Below are 23,012 nucleotides of genomic sequence, written 5' to 3'. Positions count from 1 at the left end.
TGTCTACTTGTCTACTTGTCTACTTGTCTACTTGTCTACTTGTCTACTTGTCTACTTGTCTACTTGTCTACTTGTCTACTTGTCTACTTGTCTACACGAAAGGCATCCTGAAACCACGCGGGAACCTACGGTCCCGTCTGCCAGCGGAGGCGGGAGGCACTACGGAGTACTGGTGGCAGGCTTTCTATCTCAGGTCGAACGCGCCGCTTCATACTTCAAAAACTCTCCCGACATCGATTGACAATCACTGCAGACCCTGTATCCAGGTGCAAGCTGTCTCGACATCGTATTCTGGCGAATTCTCGACTTTATTTGGCACTCTAAACCCTCGAACTCATTATGTCACACCCTGTGGGAAATTCATCCGTTGCGCCGTGGTATCAGGTCCCAAATACGCCTATTCTTTCTGTCGAGCATCCGTGCATCATTCAAAATGTCAACAAGGCTGTACAGATGCTTGGAGGGGCCCATGAGATCTCACAGTGCCTCGAACCCAACGCCGACAAACCCTTAGGGCTTAGTTTCCAACCTGACGACCCTTCCAGCCGGACAGTGATATCTTACAACAGGAAGACTAACAACCTCCTGCTTAAATTCACTGTACCGAAGCGGACAGAGAGGAAAAGAAAGCGCGGCTCTGACCAGCCCTTTGTGGACCACTCTACAGATCCTTTTCAAAGGAGGGACTCTAGGTATCTTCTCCGCTCACTCAGAGACAACCCTCACGCAAATGAAGCCGAGGTTGTGGGTGTTATCCGCTCGACACACGTCTGGCGGACCATGCCTGATTATGTATATTCCTCAAAAGGATCTACCTTCCTCAGCCAATTGCAAACGAAAATCCTTCCCCAGAAATATCCGCGACTCAAACAATGGTCTTTTCCTCGAACCTATGGTCTGAGCGACCCGGAGACTATACCGCCCCCGGTATGGTCAACGCATGGTCTCCCACTCAACTATACCTACCGTCAAAACCCGGCCGTGAGGATGGTGGCAGATCCCGTGACTGGCAAGCCAACGTTGCGCAATATCCAGGCTCCGAAGAGGTTGTTTACAATCCAGTGTCACTATGACGATGAGAAGTGGCCAGATGCACCGCATCCAAGTTGCGTTCCCCTGTCACAGCTACCAGAACCACACCAGAGGGTGTACAACATCATGAAAGATCTTTTCGAAGAAAGGCCAATTTGGACTCGTCGAGCCCTACTCAATCACTTCCCTGATGACTCACCAATGTTCTTGGCTCGACACCTGCTCGCATACGTTGCATTCGCCATACGGTCGGGCCCTTGGCGAGACACCCTGTGTAAACTAGGGGTAGACCCGCGAACAGATCGCTCTTATCGCAAGTATCAGAGCATTCTCATACAACTGGTACCGCGTCACCGAGAGCAGGCCGAGAATCGAGACGACTTCAGTCGCGTTTGGGTCCGAAGTAAGGATAAGATGTCTCATACGTTCACGGGCAAGCAAAACATTCCGCCGGATGGCAAGGTGTGGCAGCTGTGTGACTTGCAAGATCCACAGCTGAAGCGCTTGATAGACGTCCCGGACATCTATATCCGCCACGAGTGCGAGAGGCGATATTTTGGATGGTATCAGAACGGAACAATAGCCAAACTACGCATCGCTCTGAAAGCCAAGGTCGATGCGCTTGTTGGCGGTGAGCCAGTGGACGAAGCGGCATTGGAGAGATTTTTGAGGCTACCCGAGCGTTTTGATGCATCTGAAGCAACGAAGACCAATGAACCCTCCAGCGATCCAGTGGCCGGGTATCTGCCAAACGATGCCAGTAAGAAGGAGCTGGAGTGGGCCAGCGCGTTTCGTGCTTTGTGCCGTACGCTACAGGGATCCCTTCCAGCCGCGGGTGGCAGCGGAAAGGGGAGACTTAGCAAGACCAAGCCATCCACAAGACCTAGCTTCATCGACGCCGAGGAGCCCCGTGATACGGACGAGCTTGATGCAGCAGAAGGTTATGGAGAACCAGAGGAGGGCGATGATGGGCTGAACGATCAGGAGCACGAAGAAGATGACAATCCTGAGGACGATCTTTCAACCAACAAGACCAATCGCCTGGTTCGCGATGTGACTTCATGATGAAAGTCGTCGGACTTGGTAGATGGGATAGTGTTTAGGAACCAAGCCTGAGTAATAGAATCCTTAGATCAAGACCTCGTCCCCCAAACCGGACGCTGCGCATGGCGGCATTCAACATGGTTCAAGTCGTCGGACGTTGACGCCGATGACACGCGGCAACCAAGTGCAGGCGTGTCACAAACAAGTCGAATCAAAAGACCGAGGCTTATGACCATACGTGGTAGGGATGTATCCGTATCCTGTTGTTTGTGACTGTCACGCCTAAGCGATTTGGTCAAATGACAACCTCGCATTTCTACGCGGAAAAAACCCCCACCATCAAATCCCCGCCTAAATTGTGTCGAGATACTTCCTAGGGTCTACATACCGTCCCTCCTCCGGACCTACATGACCTTCTTTCCTTCGGCCGATCCGTCGATCGTGACACCGATGTTAGATGTTCGTGGCGGTCGCCGAACCTCGCCGAACCTGCCAATCATGCCGGAGGCAGACATCCAAAGAAAGCGAGATCAAGGTTACAAGAGGGTTCGATGGAAAAGATACGGCCCATCCAAACCATCCCCCGGTGCCAATGCCGGCCGGTTCGTGTATTGGCATCCTGTCGGTTCTGGGCGTGGTCGGTCAGAACCCCCGGAGGGACATGACCATTTCGTCTACGAGGCAAAAGGTGGACGAGGACAAACTTCGCAATCCACAGCCCCAATTCCATCCCCAGTTCAGCGTCTCCCATCCAATGGAACGCGAGTCGACCCGTTCGTATCGCTACCCATCAATGCGACAGAATGTGTCAAGGAGACTATGGACTACTTTGTCACAATATGCAAGGGCACCAACAGGGAGGTCTCGGTGAACCCCCACCTCTCATTGCTACTCCCTTTCGCTCTCAAACACTCAACCTTGTTCGAGTCCATCATTGCTCTTTGTCGAGCATCTATTCTGCTTTCATCGGACAGGCCGGCCTGGGAAGATGCGGCTTTCATTCGGCATCGAGGAAATGCGCTCGCTGGGCTCAACATCAAACTCCGCTCGAAAGACAGCACCGATGATGCAGCACTTTTGACCGTCAGCATGCTTATGACACTCGAATACATAATTGGGAACCAACACGGTGTCCACATGCACTCCGAAGGACTGGAAAAGATGCTCCAACTTCGAGGACCCCTGTCTCAGACGGACGACCCGAGCATGGAGTCTGATTGGATAAAGTTTGTCAAGCTTGGGTTGACTCTCCTCAAGTCATTGGGTTCCTTTGTGAAGGGACAGCCACCGGAAGTTCCCGAATGCTCGCCTGGTTATATCAAAGAAGCCTTCGAAGGATTTGGTCTCGACCTGCCGCTGTCCTACCCTGAACACCCATACGTGGGAGAGTTGTGCACGATCCTCTCCCGCCTTCCCAACAGTCTCTCAGATCTCTGTCTGAAGTCTCGGATCTCAACCCAGATGATCAATCTGCTTGCATCGATCTCGGCTGCTACCGCTCTATCATCCTCGCAGACTTCACCAGATGGGATGGTCGACCTTCCATCAGCTGAGGAATCTCGCCCACAGAAGGAAAGGCGGGAGATTATGATACAGACTCTCTGGTCTTCTTTGCAACGTATGTACCTTACAACCACTGCGGCGATTGAATCTCACTTCACTTCTGGCCTCCTTGCATTCATGTTCCAGCTTCGAGGCTTCGATCCACTCAGTCTCTTCTACGATCCTATACTGCGAAACTTCATACAAACCTTGCGCTTCCACCAAACACCTTCAACACCTGAGGAACGACATTGTCTCATTTGGACAAGCGTCTCAGTGGCTGGTGCATTGGCTCTACGAACCAGTCCCATGCCTGACTCCCACACTGTCATGGATTACGCTTTGGAAAGCTACTCAGACGCACGGCAGTGGTCATTATTGGAGAAGATCTTGCGTGGGTTTTTTTGGACCGAGAAAATCGGGGCTCATTGGAAGAACGTTTGGGAATTAGCGATGGATCGAAGGCTGTTTCTTTTGCGACAGAGACGGACTGGCCACGCCTCCCTCACGAGTAGGCTCCAAGGCAGACCTGCAGCTGTCGTGCCTCAATTCGCAGGTGAAGAGTCTTCCATACGCATATGTCCCGAGCAGGTACGGGGACACATCGCAGGAGCCCCAAAGGCCATGCATGAAATGACTCAGGCAATGGGCTTATGTCCTTTTCGCTCATAGCCTTCTGCCGGGTTAAGAAGAGGATAAAGATTGCCGGACACAGAAGGACGAGTAAGTCCCAACTACGCAAAGTGGCCTTGTTGCAGCTGTGCCGGAGGGTTCAAAGAGTTGACTGAGATGATTGACATCTCACAGTGCACAGCTGTTATTTTCACTCCAGTCACTCAGTGCAATGGTCAACCTCAGTCACTGAAACCCAGGGTCCTGAGAAGCTATAGGATGTCGACAGACTGCGACTCGATCATACCGACAACTCTGTCCTTACATAAGCCACTACCAGCACAAATAGGACAAAAATGGGCCCCCTTATCTTCCGACCTGAGGTAGTTGGAGCGGCAAAGCCTTGACCCAGGATGTCGACCGAACAGCCTTAGGCCCTCGACACAGACCAATAGGGCTTCTCGGAGAGGGGTTATTGCCATTCTATTCAGTTTCCGAAACCTTTATTATCCATCTCCTGTGTTCCCTGATCGAACAGAGAAGTCTGGTCCCCCACGGAAAGACCCCTCCTTCTCTCTGGCTCTCCGTAGCCCACTGAATATCCCGACTTCTGCCTCATCATTGCGGATTACGTCCTGGAATCGGAGTTGCAATGCGTGGCGGCATTAAAAGGTCACGCAACGGTTGCGCTCGATGCAAGGAGAAGAAGGTATCGGGATGCCCTTGCCATCTTGCTATCCTCATGCTTACTCTCCCGTGTTTGATGTAGCTGAAATGCGACGAAACTAGGCCCAGATGCCTTCGCTGTGGAAAGAGGAACATTATGTGCCCCGGCTACGCCAAACATACTCACACGCCAGATCAGCATCTATCCGAGGAAGCCGAAGGTCTACGACGGCGACAGTCAACAGCGGCTCAAGCAGCCATCTCTCACAGGGCCCCAGATCTTCATTATAGACAGCTCCATCAATCGACCCCGGAGCTTTCTCTCACTGATCTTGTCGAGAATGACTTGCCCGCCACGGATGGCGAAGCAAATGTTCTTCTCCAGGGCTTAGAGGCAGAACAGAGTGTGGAAACTGCATGGAACAGCATCGCAGATTTTGGGATGGCCGCATCCCCCGCCGCAACCTACAGCAACTCCGTCATCCACTACAGCTCTGGGTTCTCCGCCTCATCAGAACTGTCGTCTGTACCAAGGCTGGTACGGCAAGCCGACATTTGGGGCCCATCTCTCGCAGGCACCATCTCAAAGGCCTCCTGGCCATCATCCACAGACATGGCACAGACAGAGCCAGAAGTGCGAATCAATCAGGGAGCGAGGGTACCAACCAAGATCATGAACGATTATAGCTCCATGCTGGTGGAATTCTACTTCAAGGAGGTAGCGGCCCTTTTCTCGTGCTATGACAGTCAGCTGAACCCATTTCGTTCGACGGTTTCGAAGCTTTGGAAGTCATCTACATCCGTCTTCTATGTGGTTCAAAGCATGGCGGCTGCCTGTCTCACGGACGTCTTTCCGAACCTACATGCAGTCGGTGCGCAAATGCGTGACAAGGCAGCCGCCTGTATCGAAGCCGACATACGTGAGTCAAAGGTCGACGCTGGCTCCTTGCTGACTCTGATCATGCTCGGCCTGTCAGCCAGTTGGCATCGAGCCAACGACCTTGGGCAGAAGGAATTCGAATATGCACGCACCATTATGCAGGCCATACAAATGGGCGAAATCCCTTCTGTTCTCGAGAACAACAATACGCGGAACTTGCAATTCTTTCAGGAGGCGATGATATATTGGGAAATGCTTTTGTCCTATGTCAGCGATATCACCATGCCATTGCCGCCGTCGCAGTACCAGGGACCAGCCCTTCCCGACACAGTCAAACCCAGCCAGGCGTTGGAGCCAAGTTTTCCCCATCCATGGACCGGCGTTGCCAGAGAGGCGCAGGCGATGGTGTTTGAGGTGGGACGTCTTGTCCGACAAGAACGTCACCGCATCAGAAACCGGCCGTTTTTCACCTCCTTGTCAGACATCGATACCAGTCGCAAAGCCCTCGATACCGCGGCAGCACTGGCATGCAGATTGCGAAATCTCAAGTTTCCGGCAGAGGAAGCAGTCGTCTCTCCGGGTGACGCTCAAACACCCGTGACGCACCTGCTTACCATTGCTGAGGTCTATCGCCTCACAGGTCTCCTGCAGCTATATCGCGTGTTTCCGGATCTTCTTGCGACCCAGGAAGAAGACGACGAGGAACAGTCAGACCCTCACTCTGCCTGGAAGATCTCTGAAGAAAGCATTTACAGCAGACTCACGGAGCTCGCCCTTGAGATTGTAGACTTGCTACGAACGATACCGACAGAGTCACGCACGCGGTGCGTCCAACCATTCTTGCTGGTTGCCTCGGCTAGTGAGCTGCGGACGTCCCCTTCTTTTGAATATCCTGGTGGTTCAGGCGTGGCTGGCTGCGATTCCAACGAGCTCTCCTGCCCGGTGAGCACTAGTATCCAGGTGCTCGAAGCGAGAAAGTTTGTTATCGGCCGCCTGTCCACTTTCGAGCATGTGCTCCCAGCAAAACCAATCCGGCAAATGGTGGAGATTGTCAAGCACACCTGGGACCAGTTGGACATGGGTCTGGCCAATGTGTACTGGATGGACGTCATGATCGAGAAGGGTTGGGAGACGACGATGGGGTAGAGCTGCGAGACTAAGCTGCCTGTCCATCAGCGAGCGCCCTTTAGATGCATTGTTCTCTCACCAACTACCAAACTATCCGCGCACGGTGATTGGTCTTGGATACCATAGACTTCAATCAGTAGTCGACGACGAGCTTGAAGCAACACGCCTCGGTCGGTCGGACAGCGAAGCAGATCACAGCTTTGACACCAGGCCTCCCCGTGCACTTATCGCCCCTGGCGACTATACGAAATTGAGCCATGTGGGCCTGGCCAACTTATCTGTGGAAATCCTGGCGCGGATCAAGCATTCGGATCGGATAAGGCTGTCCAATGGCGATAGGAGAAGCCGTTTGTCAGGGCTTAGGAGGCTCCTAAGGCTAGGACTGTCGGGGTCCGTATACCGACACATCCCGCCTATCTGTGCGAACGCCAGCCAACCATCAGGCGAAGTGATAGCGCCATATTCGGCGCCTGGGACCTTGCATTGCATAGTCCTGCAACTCGAGCCTTTCATAGCCGGGCATCACTTGAACCTCGAGGGTTGAGACGCTCCTGGGTCCACCGCTCCCCCTCCTCGCCGAAACTCTATGGCTGGCTGAACCGCCACGAATGGTGTGGACAGACGGTGATCTCGTTGTCGAAAGCATTTTCCAGCTCGCATAGATAAGGCAATCAATCCTTGGCCGCTCTTCTCGAGCGTGGACGAGCGGTCACGGAAAGACCTTCTCGACGCGACCGGACCGGATCTTCCCCTCTCCAGTGCAGCTGATACGTTCCGCATAACACAGATGTCAGAAGGCATCACTGGCTGGATGAATAAGACGTGGTGTCCACCGGGCATTTTGGAACCGGCGGTCCGGCTACGGATATACATACGCAATTAATGGATCTGCTCTCCAGAAGTGGAGGCGCTTTACCCGGACAATAAACCTAAATGGTACGAGTGCTATTTCAAGGTTTGGGGCATCCGAGTGGGATGGATCACGTCTCAATCTATTTCGACGATTCATCGGAGTCGGGCCACCATCTAGCCTCTAGCCTCTAGCCTGGTCTGCCCTGAAAGTGCTTCAGGTCGTCCGTCTCATAGTTATAGACCTCCTTGCCTTCGAAGAAGGTCTTGCGCACGACCGTGGTGCTGATGTCAGCGGCGGTGCTGAGGTCTCGGTCGAGGATGATGAAGTTGGCCAGCTTTCCGGGCGTGATGCTGCCTTCTTTGGCGTCTCTGTTGGTGGCCTTCGCGCCATCGATGGTGATGATGCGAAGGACATCCTCCTTCTCCATCTCCCAGCCCTTGCGACCCTCCAACAGCGCCTGCAACCCTGGGAAGATATTGGGCGTTTCTGGCGCAAAGACCCAGTCGCTCCCGATGGTGAGCAAGGCATCCGCCTTTCTCAGTCCCGCGAATGGATACACCGACATCGGGTTGTGCTCGGGCTGGTAGTCTGCTTCGTGCCAAATGGCCGGGCTCATCTCGGCCGTGATGTTCAGCCGCTGGTACCTCTCAAAGTCATCGGGATGGACGTCCATGTTGTGGGCGAGCTCATGCTTGGGGCCGTCGGGGCGGCGCTTGCGCATCTCTTCGAAGCAGTCGAGGGCGAACCGGGCGGAGCCTTGTCCACACACATGCACCTTGCATGTGCGCCCCTCCTTGTCGAACCGCTCGATGGCATCGGCGAAGATGGCCGGAGGCACCAGGATCTTCTTGTAATCCGGCTTCCCGTCGTCGGCGAGCGGGCAGTGGGTGAGGTGCGGCTCCCACGGCACGCCGTCCAGCCAGAACTTGACAAAGTTGGGGTTGAAGTGCTTGGTCTGATAACGGTAGGCCTTGTTGATGCTATGGATGAGAGTCTCGGGAAGCTCTTGGCTGAAGGCGGCGCCCCAAAACACCACATGTGCATCCAGGTTGATGGTCATCAAGCCCATCTCGTCCAGCTTCTTGGCTGCCTCGAGGTAGACGGCGTTGGCCGATGCCTCTTGCACCGCGGTGAAGCCGAACCGGTTGGCCATCTTGACGCCGTATGCGAGGGCCTCGACATGCGATTCAGGGGTACCCTTGGGAATGGAGGACCACATCCGTTTGGCGGCGCCCTCGATCAACTCTCCGGTGATTGTGCCATCGTCCCGCCGGACGTAGTAGCCGTCCCATGGATCTTCCGGGTTCTCCTCATAGCCGGCCGCCTTGAGTGCCGCCGTGTTGGCGAAGATGTTGTGGGTGGTGTATTCTCGGATCACCACGGGCTGATCGCCGAAGGCCTCGTCGAGGAACTTGCGGTCTGGCTTCTTGTCTTTGAAGTTGCGCCAGTGGTAGAAGTTGCCGATAAGCCAGTTGCCCACGGTTTCGAGGTGTTGACACGAGGACGCGTAGTCTCTGAGCTTGCGAACCGTCTCATCCGGGCCCGATTCGAGCCCGAGCTTGGCCTCGAAGAGCTTCTCCTGCGATGCGACGAGGAGGTGGCAGTGAGCGTCGTGCATGCCCGGCATCACAAACTGGCCCTTGAGGTCGACGAGTTTGGCGCCGGTGGAAGAGGCCAACTTGGACAGCTCCGCCGTCGAGCCGACCCTGCCAAAGGTGCCATCGGGCTGGACGACGAATCCCTCAGCCCGGGGAATGCTGGAGTCGACCGTGTAGACATTTCCGTTCACGTAAACCGTCGCCATGATGTTGGGGGGGAGAGCTGTTGACGTTCCGGGTCTGCCACCATTCTAGGGCAGCAACCGGCCATGTTTGTCTTATAGCATTCGCTCTCTCGGTCTCGCGAGATGCGTGCTATCGCGATGGCTCCGACCTGGCAGCAGTCTTATCGAGCCGTGAGATAGGTTTGCGGGTCGGAAAGATATCATGTCAAGTTTACGCCCGGCGACCCTTATCTGCAGCCTGGCGACGACGCCTGGGAAAGTTTGGACCACGCACTATTGGATGTGGGGTGTACGGAGTATGCCTCCGCGCATAACGGTCAGCCTTCCCAACAGGGGCGAGAAGGGCAAGGGGGTATGAAAGGGTGGATACAGTGGATAGGGCCGGTCTGTCGCTGGGATCATCCCATGTCCCACTCGCCGTGACTAACTCTCCTCTAGAACCGCGACTTATCGATCCTGCTCCGGATTTGAAGGAGTTTGATAACGAGGCCTGCTGTTGGACTTGGACAGAAATCTATCCGAGCGAAGCCAGCAGCGTTATCGACCTGGCCTGCTCACCGGCCATTGGTCTATGGGCTTTCCCCAGCTGTTCTTGCTACCTGCCAACATCGTGGATGGTCAGATGTGCAAAGCGATGCTGGAGCGGTGCTGCGGTGCTCAAGGAAAGACAGGCCAGGCACTTGCATTATAAATGAGCCTGTCTCCTGTCCCCGGTCCCCCCCAACAGTCGGCCGGCACCCTGCGACTCACCCTTGGAAGTCTCCTTACTTTTCGAACCTCCCTCGACTGCTCACGATGGAGCATCACTTACATACCGACGTGGTGCCCGGCACCGTGCACTTGGTCGATCTAGCCGGTAACTTGAGGGTCAAACATCAAGAGGGCGGCGACAAGGAGATTGTCCTCTTGCCTCAACCCACTTCCGAATACGACGACCCTCTCAACTGGAGCAAGAGGCGCAAGTTGCTCTGCGCGCTTGTCTGCCTTCTCGCCGTCTTCTCGGCCGACCTCATGACCACCTTGCTGTCGGCCGCGCTGCTCGACATCGAGACCGACACCGGCATCCCCTTGGCCACCCTCAACCAGGGCGTGGGGGTCCAGTATCTCATGTTCGGCTGGAGTAATCTGCTGTGGCAGCCTCTCGGCCTGAACATTGGCCGTCGACCTGTTCTACTGCTCGGTGCTCTGGGCATGCTGGCCTGCTCCGTCTGGACATCATATGTCACCTCTTCCGGCGAGTGGTACGCCAACCGATTCCTGATCGGGTTCTTCTACGGGCCGATCGAGACGCTCATCGAGGTCTGCATCTCCGACGTCTTTTTTGCCCACGACCGAGGGTTCTGGGTGGGCATGTACTGCTGGATGCTGTTTGGCATCCCGTTCATTGGCGCCGTGCCCGCTGGGTTCGTGGCGGAAAATCTGGGCTGGAAATGGATCCAGTTCATTGCTTCCATCATCTCGGCCGGCTGTATTGTCACCATGTTCTTCTTGTTGGAGGAGAGCATGTTCTACCGACCCCAAGCCCAGGAAGAAGCCATCGATTTCGACCAAGACGTGAGCGAGACCGACCAAGCATCGACCAAGACTCCTCCTATGGGCGTGGACGAGAAACGCACTGCCCCGTTGCCCACCCAGACCGAGGTCGGACAGATGACGACCCGGAAAACATACTTGCAGAAGCTGAAGTTCTGGGGCGCCCGTCGACCCGGCCAGCCCAACCATTTCGTCCGCTCGGTCTGGATGCCGTTTGCGCTGTTGCGCTTCCCGGTCGTGGCGTTTGCCGGCGTCCTGGTCGGCTCCATCCTGTCTTGGTTCAACGTGGTCAACGCCACCATCGCCCTCGTCCTCGCCGCTCCGCCCTACAACTTCTCCACCGAGATGATCGGGGTCATGTTCATCGCGCCCTTCATCGGTTGCACCCTGGGCTGCCTCTTTGCCGGGGTGTCAGCCAACCGGTTCGCCGTGTGGATGGCACGCAAGAAAGGCGGCATCTTCGAGCCCGAATACCGTCTGTGGATGGCGGTGGTGCCCGTGATCCTGCATCCCGCCGGCTGCATCCTGTTCGGCGTGGGCGCTCACCACGGCGTGCACTGGATGGGGCTGGCGTTTGGCCTGGCCTTCATCGTCGGCACCTTTCCCATCGGCAGCGCCATTGCCATCAACTACATCATCGACTCGTACCGCGAAATCTCGGGCGACGGGCTGGTGACCATGATCTGCATCCGAAACTCAATGGGCTTTGGCTTCAGCTACGCCGTGACCCCGTGGATCACGGCCTCGGGCGTGCAGAACACCTATATTGCCATCGGCTTCATCGGCATGTTCTTCTGGGGTCTTTGTTTCCTGTTCATCGCCGTGGGCAAGAAGTCTCGCAAGGCCGCCGCCAAGGACTTTTGGACCATGATCGACAAGCATGGGTTGACTGCTCACTAGGTATTCAGTATTGTGTGTTCTCTGGCAGGGGATGGTTAATGTAACGTGGACAGTGTTTGAATGGATGGTGGCTTGCCTGTATGGGTATGTATATGATTGTTTTATGGTCAGAGAGAGAGAGAGAGATAATATATATATATACACATATATAATGTCCCCGAACCGTCGACGCCCACGACCTATTCGCTGACTTATCAGCCACGACTACCTCAATAATAGGTATCTCATTTTTCAGATACTCGAAAGATTCCTTTCTCAGCCAATTCTATTTTACATACTCCGTATATCCGTATATTATCGTCTTCTTCCTCGAGCTCTTATATCGATTCTTCCCATTTACATCCCTCTTGTGTCTCATTTGTTTGATCCTCTGGCTGCGGCGGCATGACAAGGAGTTAACGCAAGCCAACACTGGCCGAAGGACAGGTACAGGGTGAAATCATCGAAAAGTCGTCAAACGTAGCAGCCTCGGTCACACATTGTTCAATACCGCTCCTAGGCAGCAGGTGACTCCAAAGCGCCCATGCACAATTTTCGGACGCCACAACGCGACGGCGAAATGAGAGCGTTTGAGCCACGCACTTCGCCCGAGCCTCGACTGTCAAGTAAGCACAGCCACAATATTCAATGGCGGGGGAATTTCACCAAGGAAGTACTTTATGTAGTTTAGAGAGACTCAGGGCGGGCGAGCAACCAATCGTCACCCAAGGTAACGACTGCCTGGCTCATCCTCTGTAATCCGATTGCCTGATCTTTTACACCAGAGAAGCCTGTTGGAATATGCTCAAGCAAAGAATGTGTTTTTCCGTATGTCGACGAAGGCATTTACGCGGGTCGAAAGTTTGGATTGGAGAACATCCACATGCGTAAGGATCATTATTGGTGTTGTGCTGGCATTACATTAGGTAATACTATGCCAAGACGGAAGCCCGGAAGCCCGGAAGGGTAAACTTCAAGAGCCAAGGATATATAAATTTGCCTCAGAATTCTCACCAACAATGACAAGGGAGCATTTCTGTTACCAACCCTCACAAGGGAGCATTCCCCTGTGGCGCAGTATGTTGTTCCTTGCAACTTGTGCGAAGATGTTCACTAACAAAAAGCTAGATTGGCTAGCGCGTCTGACTGTTAATCAGGAGGTTGGTGGTTCGAGCCCACCCGGGGGAGTTTGTTTTTTGGTTTTTGTTTTTTGTTTGAAGTTCCATCTCTATTATGGCCGATGATGACAAGCCTTAGTGTCACGTGATACCATGTGACCATTAAGGCTTGGCATAGCCTTGATGCCCACGTGACAACGAGAGCCTTATGTGTGATAATGGCGGCTTGGCATAAGCGTCCTTAGCGCATTATCAACCATTTAAGCGACTACCGTGACAATACTCGTCAGATACGAGTATTGCCAGTTCCTTTTTGTTGGCGCACTACTGTACCGGTAGCCCAGTGGTCACATATGCTCGTTGCACTCGTCGTAACTCTCTATAGAACTCTCTATCTCTATCTAGGCAGTGAATGGTACAGTAACCGTAGGAGGCTGGACGCGCACAAACCCTTGCGAACATTTGACCTCTTTTCGATTGTTGCATGAACCGAGAATTTCAAAGCCCAGGTCGAATCAAATCGGCCAATCCACGATGCCTCCGATATTAGTGCCTTGCGCCTGGGATGGCTGCCAGGAGAGAGTGTTTTTAAATCACCATCCCATACATTGCGAGAGGCGGCATAACATGAAAACAGGCTTCGGCTGCAAGGATTGTGGCTACATTGATGAAGAGAAAAATAAAGTCCGCTCTCATATCCTTCGGGAGCACGGACGACAGGAAGAACCAACTCGCGCATCCAGGGCATTCGCCCACTATTCACGCGCACGATATCAAGAAAGTGACCCCTCTGCGCGTGACATCCCACAGGCCGCATTCTGGACCAGAGGCGGGAAGAGCGCATTTCAGTCAGCCGAGAATCCCTGCCCGGAGTGTGGCACCCTCATCGCACCATACACGAAAACCGGCATTATAGAACATCTGCGTGAGAATCATGAGATAATCATCGATCTGGAGTGCTCACAAATACGCAACCGCTACGCTGCCCGCCAACGTGCCCAGCCATTAACCGATACATCCCATTCTGTGACGGATCTTGAAGAGCTTGAACCGCATGACACCGATCAAGATGATAGGATGAGTTGCTGCGACGGAGATGGGGAAGATTCTGACGAAGTACAAGAAGAAACATCAGAGAAGTTGGCTGTTGACGGAGAGTACCGAGAGCGTATTCCTCAAGGCACTGAAACAGAGATACAAGAGTCTATTACGACGTCCAAATCGACACAGAATTGCATCCCAGACTGTCTACGCGACGTCTTCATGGGTTGCATTAAAGAGAAATGGGTTGGGGATGTGGAGAAAGCGCTCGAGACCTATGAGACCAGAACTCTTGCCGATGGAGAATAAAGCCTTCGCGGTAATCCATTTTTTGACAGTTCATCTGGACTGCATTTGGCCGTGCCCCGAAAAAGGCTGTGAACATTGTGCATATCTGGTCCCCTCACATCTCGAGCGGCACAGGATGGGCTGCCATATTGGTAGTCCGCTCCAATGTGGCCATCTTGACTGTAGTCAAGTACTTATCTCAGAGACTTCGATGAGCAGAGGCCATTTGAAGTTCGATTCCCTGCGAGATCATTTTGAAAGATATTTCAACCTAAATCTCCAACGTACACAGCCTGCAAATTCGAAGACCGATTTACACAAGCCCACGAAGACACTACCCCCAGAAACTGAGTACCGGGATCGTTTTTATAGAGGAAGTTCCTCGTACTTAAGCATGTGAACTCGCGTGGCTTAGCCAAGTTCCAACTAATGCAGGTGGCAGAGATGGTCGCATGGACGTAGCGTGCAGGGATCTCGGCATTGGTGTACGGAGCACTCCGTATAGGTACACATACACACACATACACAAAAACAAACCAGAACCGAATTCAGTAGCATTTTACTATACCCAAAACCAAAAACACAGCAGCCATAAGTCAAAATGGTAAAAACAATCAACAGTCAGGATTCCCAAATGGTCACCCACTTCAGTACTAACTGACCGGCATGTGGCTTAAGTACGGCTGAGCGAACGGGAAGCCCTGTATTCCACATCCTATGGTCGATTGCGGAAGAAATTATGCTACTAAAATATATAACCGAAATAATGTTTTCCTGGGCTCGTCTAGGTCTACTCCTTAGCTGTTTCCCTGGTGATGATGGCGCCTGCGCTCGCCGGTTTAGGTGCTCGTCCATGCCTATAGCTACCCAGGCGGATCTTGGCCTAGGTCTACTCCTTAGCTGTCCTCCCCTCTAGGTGCCCCTGGGATAAGTCGCTCCGCCCTATCTCGCCTCCCACTCACTGCCCACCTACCTGACCTAAGGTACCTTAGGTAGGCACCCGTGGCCTATATACTATCTCACAGTACCAGTATCCCTGCAGCATGAGTCAACTCCGACTCCGACTCACTGTGAAGGACATCTACCTATGGTACTCTCTGCATCTTTACCTCAGGCCCTGGATGACTAGGACAAATATATGACGCTGTAGGATTCTTCCAAATATATGACTGTAGGATTCTTCTGGCCCCATTGGCCGCTCTCCCTCTTATACGGATAATTTCGTACCGCGGGAATGTGAGCCGCATGTTCTTTTGATCTTTTATTCTTTCCCTCAAATGCACGTTCGGCAGAGCAACGAGAAGACTCCTGACCACCCTGGTAGCGATCGCCAATATCCTTGGACTACGAGCACCTGCGATGCGGATGCAATGCACAGCACACTCCTCGCCTCCTGCTTGAATATCTTAGGTAGGGACAGCTTCGTTGCGTTGTGTTTTGGGCTCACGGGGATCCCAAATACAAATACAGGGCGTTCGTCCTATTTCAGATGGCATGCTTGTCCTTGTCCTATTTCGATGGCATGTCGCCATCGCATCAATGATCGACCGGCCCGGATACCGGACACTTTCGGCCCGGCGAAGGCACCTTAGGTATATTCCCCCCTTACACTTACTGCATCCGTCCTAGTACGAACCAACTCGGTCGGTAGTTACTGTAGACCTCCAACGTCAACTCCAAATATCTCAGGTACCTACCTACCCTGTATGTACACCACCTATCCTAGTGCTGTCACGGCCTAAGATACAATCATCCCTGTGTTTCGCCTCTTGCTACAGTCCAGATTCCACGATAACACCTATACACCTACACACCTACACACCACTGTCACGTACGTGTGTGTTGGCCGAGTTTCCCCGATCGTCCCTGGTAGGTGGGACGTATTCGTATTCGGTATCCGGACCCTTCCGCCCAGTAAGTAAGTACAGCATATCTATCTATCTCTAGCGTCTCTATCATCGGTCGTCTGTTTCTCAGTGTATATATGAGCTTGCTGAGAACAAAAGGCATAAAGAGACAGAAACACCATGGCCACCACCAACACCCTCGGCGCCACGCTCTCCACATTCCGCCTCCGCTTCGGCCGCATCAGCCAGAACCAACCCGCGTTGCTCTATCCAGCCGTGCTGGCGGGCGCGGGTGTAGTCGCGGTCGGCTCGTTCGCGCTCGCCCGCGCTGCGTGGACAGACTACAAGATCTACCTCGGCTATGGGCCGGGCGGGATGCCGTACAACGTCTTCGGCTGGCTGTTGACCAACACCTTGCGCGCGCTGTCCATCGACATGTTGGACGTGCGCAAGTTCGACACCGACCCGGATCAGCGTACCTGGCTGCGCGACGACCGGGGCCCGACGGCACCGCGAGCCGGCCCCCGGCCGACTTTGGGGCCGCATGGCATTCCGCAGAGGCAGCTTGATCAATTTGCTCCAGAAGAAATTCAGCAGGTAAGACCTAAGTAACTCCAAGTTAAGTTTGGGTATTCTGAAAGAATACATGATGCCTTGGAGCAGCTACTGCTACCGCTGCTCTTGTTGGTGATGGCGATGGCAGGACCTTGCCCACAAAGAAGAAGCAGGAGCAGAAACAGAAACAGAAACAATGGTGGACATTGCCGTTACGAAGACTCGGAGACTTGATGCAAGATGGTGGTATTGTATCGACCTACAATACTGGTTCTGGTTCTGGTTCTGGTTCTGCTGCTGCTACTACTACTGCTACTGCTATACTAACAACTTATATATCATTCTTCCAGACCCTACTCGCCGCATTCGCCTCCCTAGTCGCCCACAATCCGACGCTGATTGAGACCAAACCATCCAAATACGAACGCCACCACGGCGCCATCTGGGTGGCCGACACACTTACCGTCCAAACCGCCGACTTGCTCGGCTACCCCTTCTCGCGCGAGACCGCCCACGTCCACTCCACGGCCGACTCGTCGGTGCACGTGATCCTCTCGCCCAAGGACGCCGCCAAAGTCGTGCGCGCCGGCTGGGGCCAGCTGCATTCCTTGGCCGGCGTCAGCGTCAGCGTGTTCGGCCGCAAAGTCGTGCCCAAGTCGTATGTTTTGCTGTATGCGCCGCGGGACGAGCATGAAGTCAAGGTGGTGATGGATATCGTCAGGGCCGCCGTGGCTTATATGGCGGGGGTGGAGTGGGACGAGGTCAATCCTGCTTAGGTTAGGTGTGAGGTGTTGGATTGGAGATGCGCGATCCGAGATTCTGGATTACAGATTCAAGATTTAGATGTAATTTAGGCTGGCTTGAAGTTTGAATTGAACCTTGGGGAGCAGTGAGTAGTGAGTAGTGAGTAGTGAGCAGTAAGCAATAAGCAGTGAAGAGTAAGTAGTGACCAGTGACTAATCGTGAGTATTGAATCGTGAGTATTATATCAAAGAGTGAGTATTGAAGAGTGACCAGTGACCAGCGAGCAGTGAGCATCGAAGCGTGAAGCGAAGCCCGCTGAAGGACACTTCCTTACCTTACAAGAGAATCAATAGTACATACCATACAAGCAATGAACGGCCTGCCCTTCATGACCTTACGAGCGTGGGTGGAACCTGGAACCTAGAACATAGATAGTAGATTGCATTTTATCAACGAACTAAAGACAAAGAACCCGAAGTCTTTTCAATCTGAGGCCTAGTAATTAGCCCCTTCTCGTTCGTGTCCTAGAGACGAAGACGGACCGGACCGATGTCAAGTTATCAAACTTACCTAAGGCACTAACCTAGGCATTCCCAGCCTCAGCCTTGTTCTTTAATCAGAAGGCCTGAGGCCGGTATAGGCACAATATAGTCTGGCCTCCCATACCCCTTTGATAGGTAGACAAGATGGAACATTTCAACCTCCGACACATGTCTGTTCTGTATTCCAAGACCACCGGGGACTTCTTACAACATCGGTTTGAGCTACAGCACTATTTTCATGGGCAGTGGATTCGACTTTTGAATTCTCATTCACATCCAAATCCAAGTCCAACTTCAACTCCAAATCCTGGCCATGACTCGGGTGTTCTCAAAATCCACGTTCGGGCGGTCCTTTGTTATTCTTCTTCCATCTCAAACTCCACGCCATAAGTAAGCTCCATTCTGGCTGCTACGAACCCCCCAGCTTTGGCAGCGATCATGATATCAATGGCCTCGGCCGCCGTCTCCAGAAGTTCTCTTGAAGCAGTGCGGAATCGGCCGCCCGGAGCCTTCAGCCCAAGCTGCTTGGCCAACTTGTCGTCCTGTGCCATGTACATGAAGATGTATCCCACCACAGAAGGCAGTTGGCTCTCCTTGTCGAGGTAATCGGAGCCGAAAATTTGCCGCATGCGGTCTTTGGTGGCTTCTTTGACATTTCGCAATAATCGCCAACAGTTGCGATGCATGCTGAAATAGTCGAACGAGAACTCAATGATCTCGACCTGCAGCGAGCTCCGGAGAGTCCGGAGCAGCTGTACGACACTAAGCTGGTGTCTGGTCTCCCACTTCTTCTTCAGGTGTGAATTGGAACTTGGTTTGGACTGTCGCTCCAGTGTGACTGGCACCCTCTCCTCCTCCCTATTCCGCTCCTCGTCTGAATCGTTGTCAGCATCCACCTCGAGCCAGTTACTCTTGGCCAGGATCTTCTCGACATCCTCCGCCGACATGTTCATACGTTCGGCTCCGTGACTGTAGCGTGGCATGAACATGCGTGAAACAGGTGCTTGTTTAACCAACCCGCGTGGTCCCGCCGCCGAAGCCGAGACCGAAGCAGTGCCGTTATGGGTTCTTCGTCGATTCCGAGCGAAATTACTGGCTGAATATCCCATGGCGAGACAGAAACGGCGGAAATATTGGTCTGCAGCGGTCGGATGGTCACCGGTAAACATGTGTTGAACATCTTGGAGTCCGAACAACAGCTCCATATCTTTCCAGTAATGATCCGACAGCTTCTCTTGCCTCACGGCGTTATACAAGTGGCCGCTGAAAAGGACAGACCCCCAGGCATTGCAGAATGTAACTCCAGCCTCGTAGAATGTGGCCTTGATGTCGTAGACGGCAAGTCCGCATTTTATGGGGTGGTTTTTCAGCAGCCGGTTTACCTCAATAGTAATGTCCGGAGGGAAGCCTACCCGTTGGCGGACCCCTTGAACGACATCAGCACAATTGCCTCGGATGTGGTTCGCCAACTGCCTCAACACCTGGTCGTTGGATGCGGGCCAATTCTCGATCTTGAGATTCTGGTGGAATTTGAAGTTTTCTGTGATGGAAGCTACACTCGAGGCGGCGACTCTGCAAAGGTCACGGAACCCACGGTTGACGTTGTCGCGCAGAATGTGGTGAATGTCTAGGAATACCTGGGCCGCTAAAAGCACAGCGAGAGTGAGCTTGCCTGTTTTGAATGCTAGACAGAGCCCTCGAGTGAATTCGTCGTCAGTTGGCGATCGGGTCGGGTCGAAAGAAATTATGCTGAAATCCGGAAGAATCTCGGAGAGAATGATCTTATCCTCTTTCCACTTCTCGCGGTTCGACATTTTCAAGCGGTCGGCACGAGGGTCGTATAGTCCGTACGTCCCGGATTTGTATACAGGGACCGAACCTGGTTGGTGGACATCCAAATAACTATTGAGAATAAGGTAGATTGGCCAGTAGAAGGTGGATGAGAAATCATATATGCCGAAGTTGATGTCATCTTCCGGGCGCTCTCTGTAATCGTGGTCATAGCCTTGCCCGAGAGAATGTGCGCAGTAGTACAGCTCCAGCATATGTTGCGACCCGCCGTGAGGTGCGAAGATCTGCTGCTGCTCCTCTTCCAAACGCCGCGCCAGCTCCAGCGCCGTGTTGGATGTGATGGATGCACTGACTATGTCAAACCGACCTTCGCTGTACCCGATCCACGTTTCCTTGAGCACGGTTCGGACTGAGTCAAAGTCCGCCAAGAGACAGGTGAGAGCAACAAAGGCTTCTTCAAGATCCATCATGGTTTCAGCTCTGTAGGTGGGTTTAGCTTGCTCAGGAATACCAGCGGCAGAGTTGGGAGTAGAACTTTCAGGTGTCTCGTCCATGGAGTCCGGCACATCTACATCTTCCACCGTCAGACTGGAAAACACGTTGCTCAGATGTGACTGAGGCTCAGGCTCAGGCCCAGATGCGGCAGCCTGTGTCTCCAAGCCTTTGGCCTTTACATCTGCAGACATGCGTGGCTTGAGCGTCTCTCTTACACCTTCCAGCACGCCAACGAAGAAAGAGTGTCGTTCATCGGAGATGCGATCGTCCTGGTTTCGAAGGGTTTGTCCGTCTGGTTGACTGCGCAGGGCATCCCCTACATTCTTGCGTAAAGCTATGGCTCGATCAAGAATTCGGACAAAGCTATTGGGAACTTTAATGGGAGGTTTACCGAAACCGCTGATATACTGAGCCATGGGAAGGAACTCCTTGATAGGAATGGTGTAGACAGGAGGTTTGGAGGCGGCTGCAGGCTGGGTAGTAGGCTTGTTGGCTTTGGCGGCTTGTTTGGCTAGCATCCTGGCTCTTCCCTTTAGCTTGGGTGCTTTTTGAGAGGGTTCAGTCTCGCTGGCAGTCAAAAGGTCGGCAGCAAATCCGCATCGTTTGGCAGTTGTGGCTAGCCAGGTTGCGACATGGTCTGTGTCTGATTTGTATTGCAAGTAGCTGCTTGCCAGATACTGAGGGAACATGATTGCGGTTGCAGGAGGGGTGTGGGACTTCTGATGAAGAAGAGTGATAGAATCAGAGAATCAGAGTATCAGAAGCCCGGCTCGTGGTTTAATGGAGTGATAAAGGGCTCAGGCTGAGGAAAGAATTTGTTTGCTCTGCCAGTTGCCAGTTGCCAGTCACTCGCCGCAGGCACCGTCTTTGTTCCAAAGCCTTCCAACAGCAATGGCCCATGTCAAGCAGAGGAGTACAGTGGCCGTTGACAGAGACCTAACATCAGTAAATACCTAAGGTACCTGAGTTTTGCTGGTATTGCATATTGTACGTACTGCGTCCAGTTCAGTTGGCTACATTCCTAGGCAGAAAGGCAACTATACCGAGCTTCTCGAATCTGTACGGAGTATTGTGCACCTTAACCAGGCCCCTACCAGGTATGTACTGTACAATTCTGAAATATTGAGGAACCTCAACTGCGTAGGTACACGATCATCGTAATGCTCAGTTGGTCAAAGTCTTACCATCGGTTCTGTCATGAGTGATCAACTCTCAACTGTCCCCCAGCCTCGACGATGGCCGAATGGAGCCTGATCAGTCCAAGCCGTCAAGCGAAGACCTACAAGAACTCATCAAGATCATGAGCAGCCTTAAACGGGACCAGACAGGCTTAGGGCTTGGAATATCACACCTAGGCGAGGATGTGATGGTGTACTCCGAATCTTGACCACAGGCAGAGACGTGGTCGATGCCATCCCTCTCCCACCTCGGCTCATCAAGGCCTTCTCGATCGATTCCCATTCGACCAGCGTATGGAAGACAAGTACAGAGTACCATGGAGTGAGGAAAACCAGGAGGTCACCAGCCAGAACAAGGCAAGACTCGAGAAAGAGAAGTGGACGGGCTGTGGTGTCTTCGTGAGATCAAACTACAATCTGGAGCCGAAAAGCGGGGATCAACACGATACGCAAAGTCGCGCTGTCTCAGAGATGTACTGGATGTTCCTGCACTGGAAACTCGCTAACAACCGTATCTAATATGATCCCCAGTGTCTGAACCTCGACCAATCAGTACAAAGCTGTCTACTAAGGCCTAACAATGAACGGACTCCTACTAGTGCCTGGACATCGCGGTCTGAAGTCAGAACGGAAAGTTCACAACCACTGCGCTTCCGAGACTCGAAATGGAAATCCATGAAGAAGACTTGCAAGTGGGATTGGTTGCAATCTGAGCGGCCGACACCAACTATGGCACAGAAGATGTAGTTGTGATACTCATTCACGTCCGACAAGAGCTGGATCTTGGGGAAAAGGACATGACAACATAGGTATCGACCCAATCGATGCAGACCGATCTTTACCCAGCAAAACGCCGGCTGATGTGAAAGTCATCGAAGAGTAGGGACAATGCCGATCTAGTCGGTCTAGTCTCGGCCAAGTGACCAGAACTGTTCCAGCCTAGGCAATGAGCACCCATCGGGCCTTATAATCTTGCGGGCCCTCCAGCTTGACGGTTAAACTCGCAAAGTGGTTGATTTTCCTCGAATGGAAGTGTGCAGCGTTACATTTTTGGGAAGGCCTGTGGGGTGAGGGTGATGATGATGGATATAGGGCCGAGCCATGGATAATGTGTATTCAATTGACGATATCCTTATATCTTGCACGCACTGCCTCCCGGACCGAATTCACCCCGCTCCGTAGCCACCAAGGACCAGGATCTTTATCTTGTGCATCCTCGGTGGTTCGATGCTCGCAGGTGTCTGGTATCTGAAGCGCACTAATTCGTATCGGTAGCCAGATGGACAGGGAAACGATAAGACGGGGTCGACGCTGATTCGGCCTCCCACCCATCATCATCGGTAGGGTTGCATCTCAGAGAATCCTTCACAGACGTGGCATGGGTGAGGGGGTGAGAGTGACGGAAGCTGCATCACAAATGGAAGGGCGGATGCCTCCTAAGCCCCGGCATGCCCAATGACA

At 53.2% G+C, this 23,012-nt stretch overlaps 8 protein-coding genes across 8 annotated transcripts; 6 read left to right on the top strand and 2 right to left on the bottom strand.

The window, feature by feature from the left end:
- Positions 1–339: 339 nt before the first annotated feature.
- Positions 340–2,097, top strand: A1O3_00171 (uncharacterized protein; the record flags this gene model as incomplete). The annotated part of the gene is made up of 1 exon (XM_007730321.1): positions 340–2,097. One exon carries the CDS (start codon positions 340–342, stop codon positions 2,095–2,097), a length of 1,758 nt encoding a protein of 585 aa, XP_007728511.1.
- Positions 2,098–2,574: 477 nt separating this feature from the next.
- On the top strand, positions 2,575–4,290 carry A1O3_00170 (uncharacterized protein; the record flags this gene model as incomplete). Its single annotated transcript, XM_007730320.1, has 1 exon — positions 2,575–4,290. One exon carries the CDS (start codon positions 2,575–2,577, stop codon positions 4,288–4,290), a length of 1,716 nt encoding a protein of 571 aa, XP_007728510.1.
- A 763-nt stretch (positions 4,291–5,053) lies between these two features.
- On the top strand, positions 5,054–6,922 carry A1O3_00169 (uncharacterized protein; the record flags this gene model as incomplete). The annotated part of the gene is made up of 1 exon (XM_007730319.1): positions 5,054–6,922. One exon carries the CDS (start codon positions 5,054–5,056, stop codon positions 6,920–6,922), a length of 1,869 nt encoding a protein of 622 aa, XP_007728509.1.
- A 1,022-nt stretch (positions 6,923–7,944) lies between these two features.
- A1O3_00168 (uncharacterized protein) lies at positions 7,945–9,561 on the bottom strand (the record flags this gene model as incomplete). Its single annotated transcript, XM_007730318.1, has 1 exon — positions 7,945–9,561. One exon carries the CDS (start codon positions 9,559–9,561, stop codon positions 7,945–7,947), a length of 1,617 nt encoding a protein of 538 aa, XP_007728508.1.
- Positions 9,562–10,335: 774 nt separating this feature from the next.
- Positions 10,336–11,973, top strand: A1O3_00167 (uncharacterized protein; the record flags this gene model as incomplete). Its single annotated transcript, XM_007730317.1, has 1 exon — positions 10,336–11,973. The coding sequence occupies one exon, from the start codon at positions 10,336–10,338 to the stop codon at positions 11,971–11,973; it is 1,638 nt and encodes a 545-aa protein (XP_007728507.1).
- Positions 11,974–13,697: 1,724 nt separating this feature from the next.
- Positions 13,698–14,420, top strand: A1O3_00165 (uncharacterized protein; the record flags this gene model as incomplete). The annotated part of the gene is made up of 1 exon (XM_007730316.1): positions 13,698–14,420. The coding sequence occupies one exon, from the start codon at positions 13,698–13,700 to the stop codon at positions 14,418–14,420; it is 723 nt and encodes a 240-aa protein (XP_007728506.1).
- Positions 14,421–16,426: 2,006 nt separating this feature from the next.
- Positions 16,427–17,577, top strand: A1O3_00163 (uncharacterized protein; the record flags this gene model as incomplete). Its single annotated transcript, XM_007730315.1, has 2 exons — positions 16,427–16,843; positions 17,152–17,577. The coding sequence occupies 2 exons, from the start codon at positions 16,427–16,429 to the stop codon at positions 17,575–17,577; spliced, it is 843 nt and encodes a 280-aa protein (XP_007728505.1).
- Positions 17,578–18,443: 866 nt separating this feature from the next.
- On the bottom strand, positions 18,444–21,062 carry A1O3_00162 (uncharacterized protein; the record flags this gene model as incomplete). The annotated part of the gene is made up of 1 exon (XM_007730314.1): positions 18,444–21,062. The coding sequence occupies one exon, from the start codon at positions 21,060–21,062 to the stop codon at positions 18,444–18,446; it is 2,619 nt and encodes an 872-aa protein (XP_007728504.1).
- Positions 21,063–23,012: the final 1,950 nt, after the last annotated feature.

This window comes from Capronia epimyces (assembly GCF_000585565.1).
Source record: "Capronia epimyces CBS 606.96 chromosome Unknown aczIQ-supercont1.1, whole genome shotgun sequence".
Taxonomy (NCBI): domain Eukaryota; kingdom Fungi; phylum Ascomycota; class Eurotiomycetes; order Chaetothyriales; family Herpotrichiellaceae; genus Capronia; species Capronia epimyces.
The sequence above is the reverse complement of the archived record's forward strand: the minus strand, read 5'-3'. Positions and strand labels throughout refer to the sequence as shown.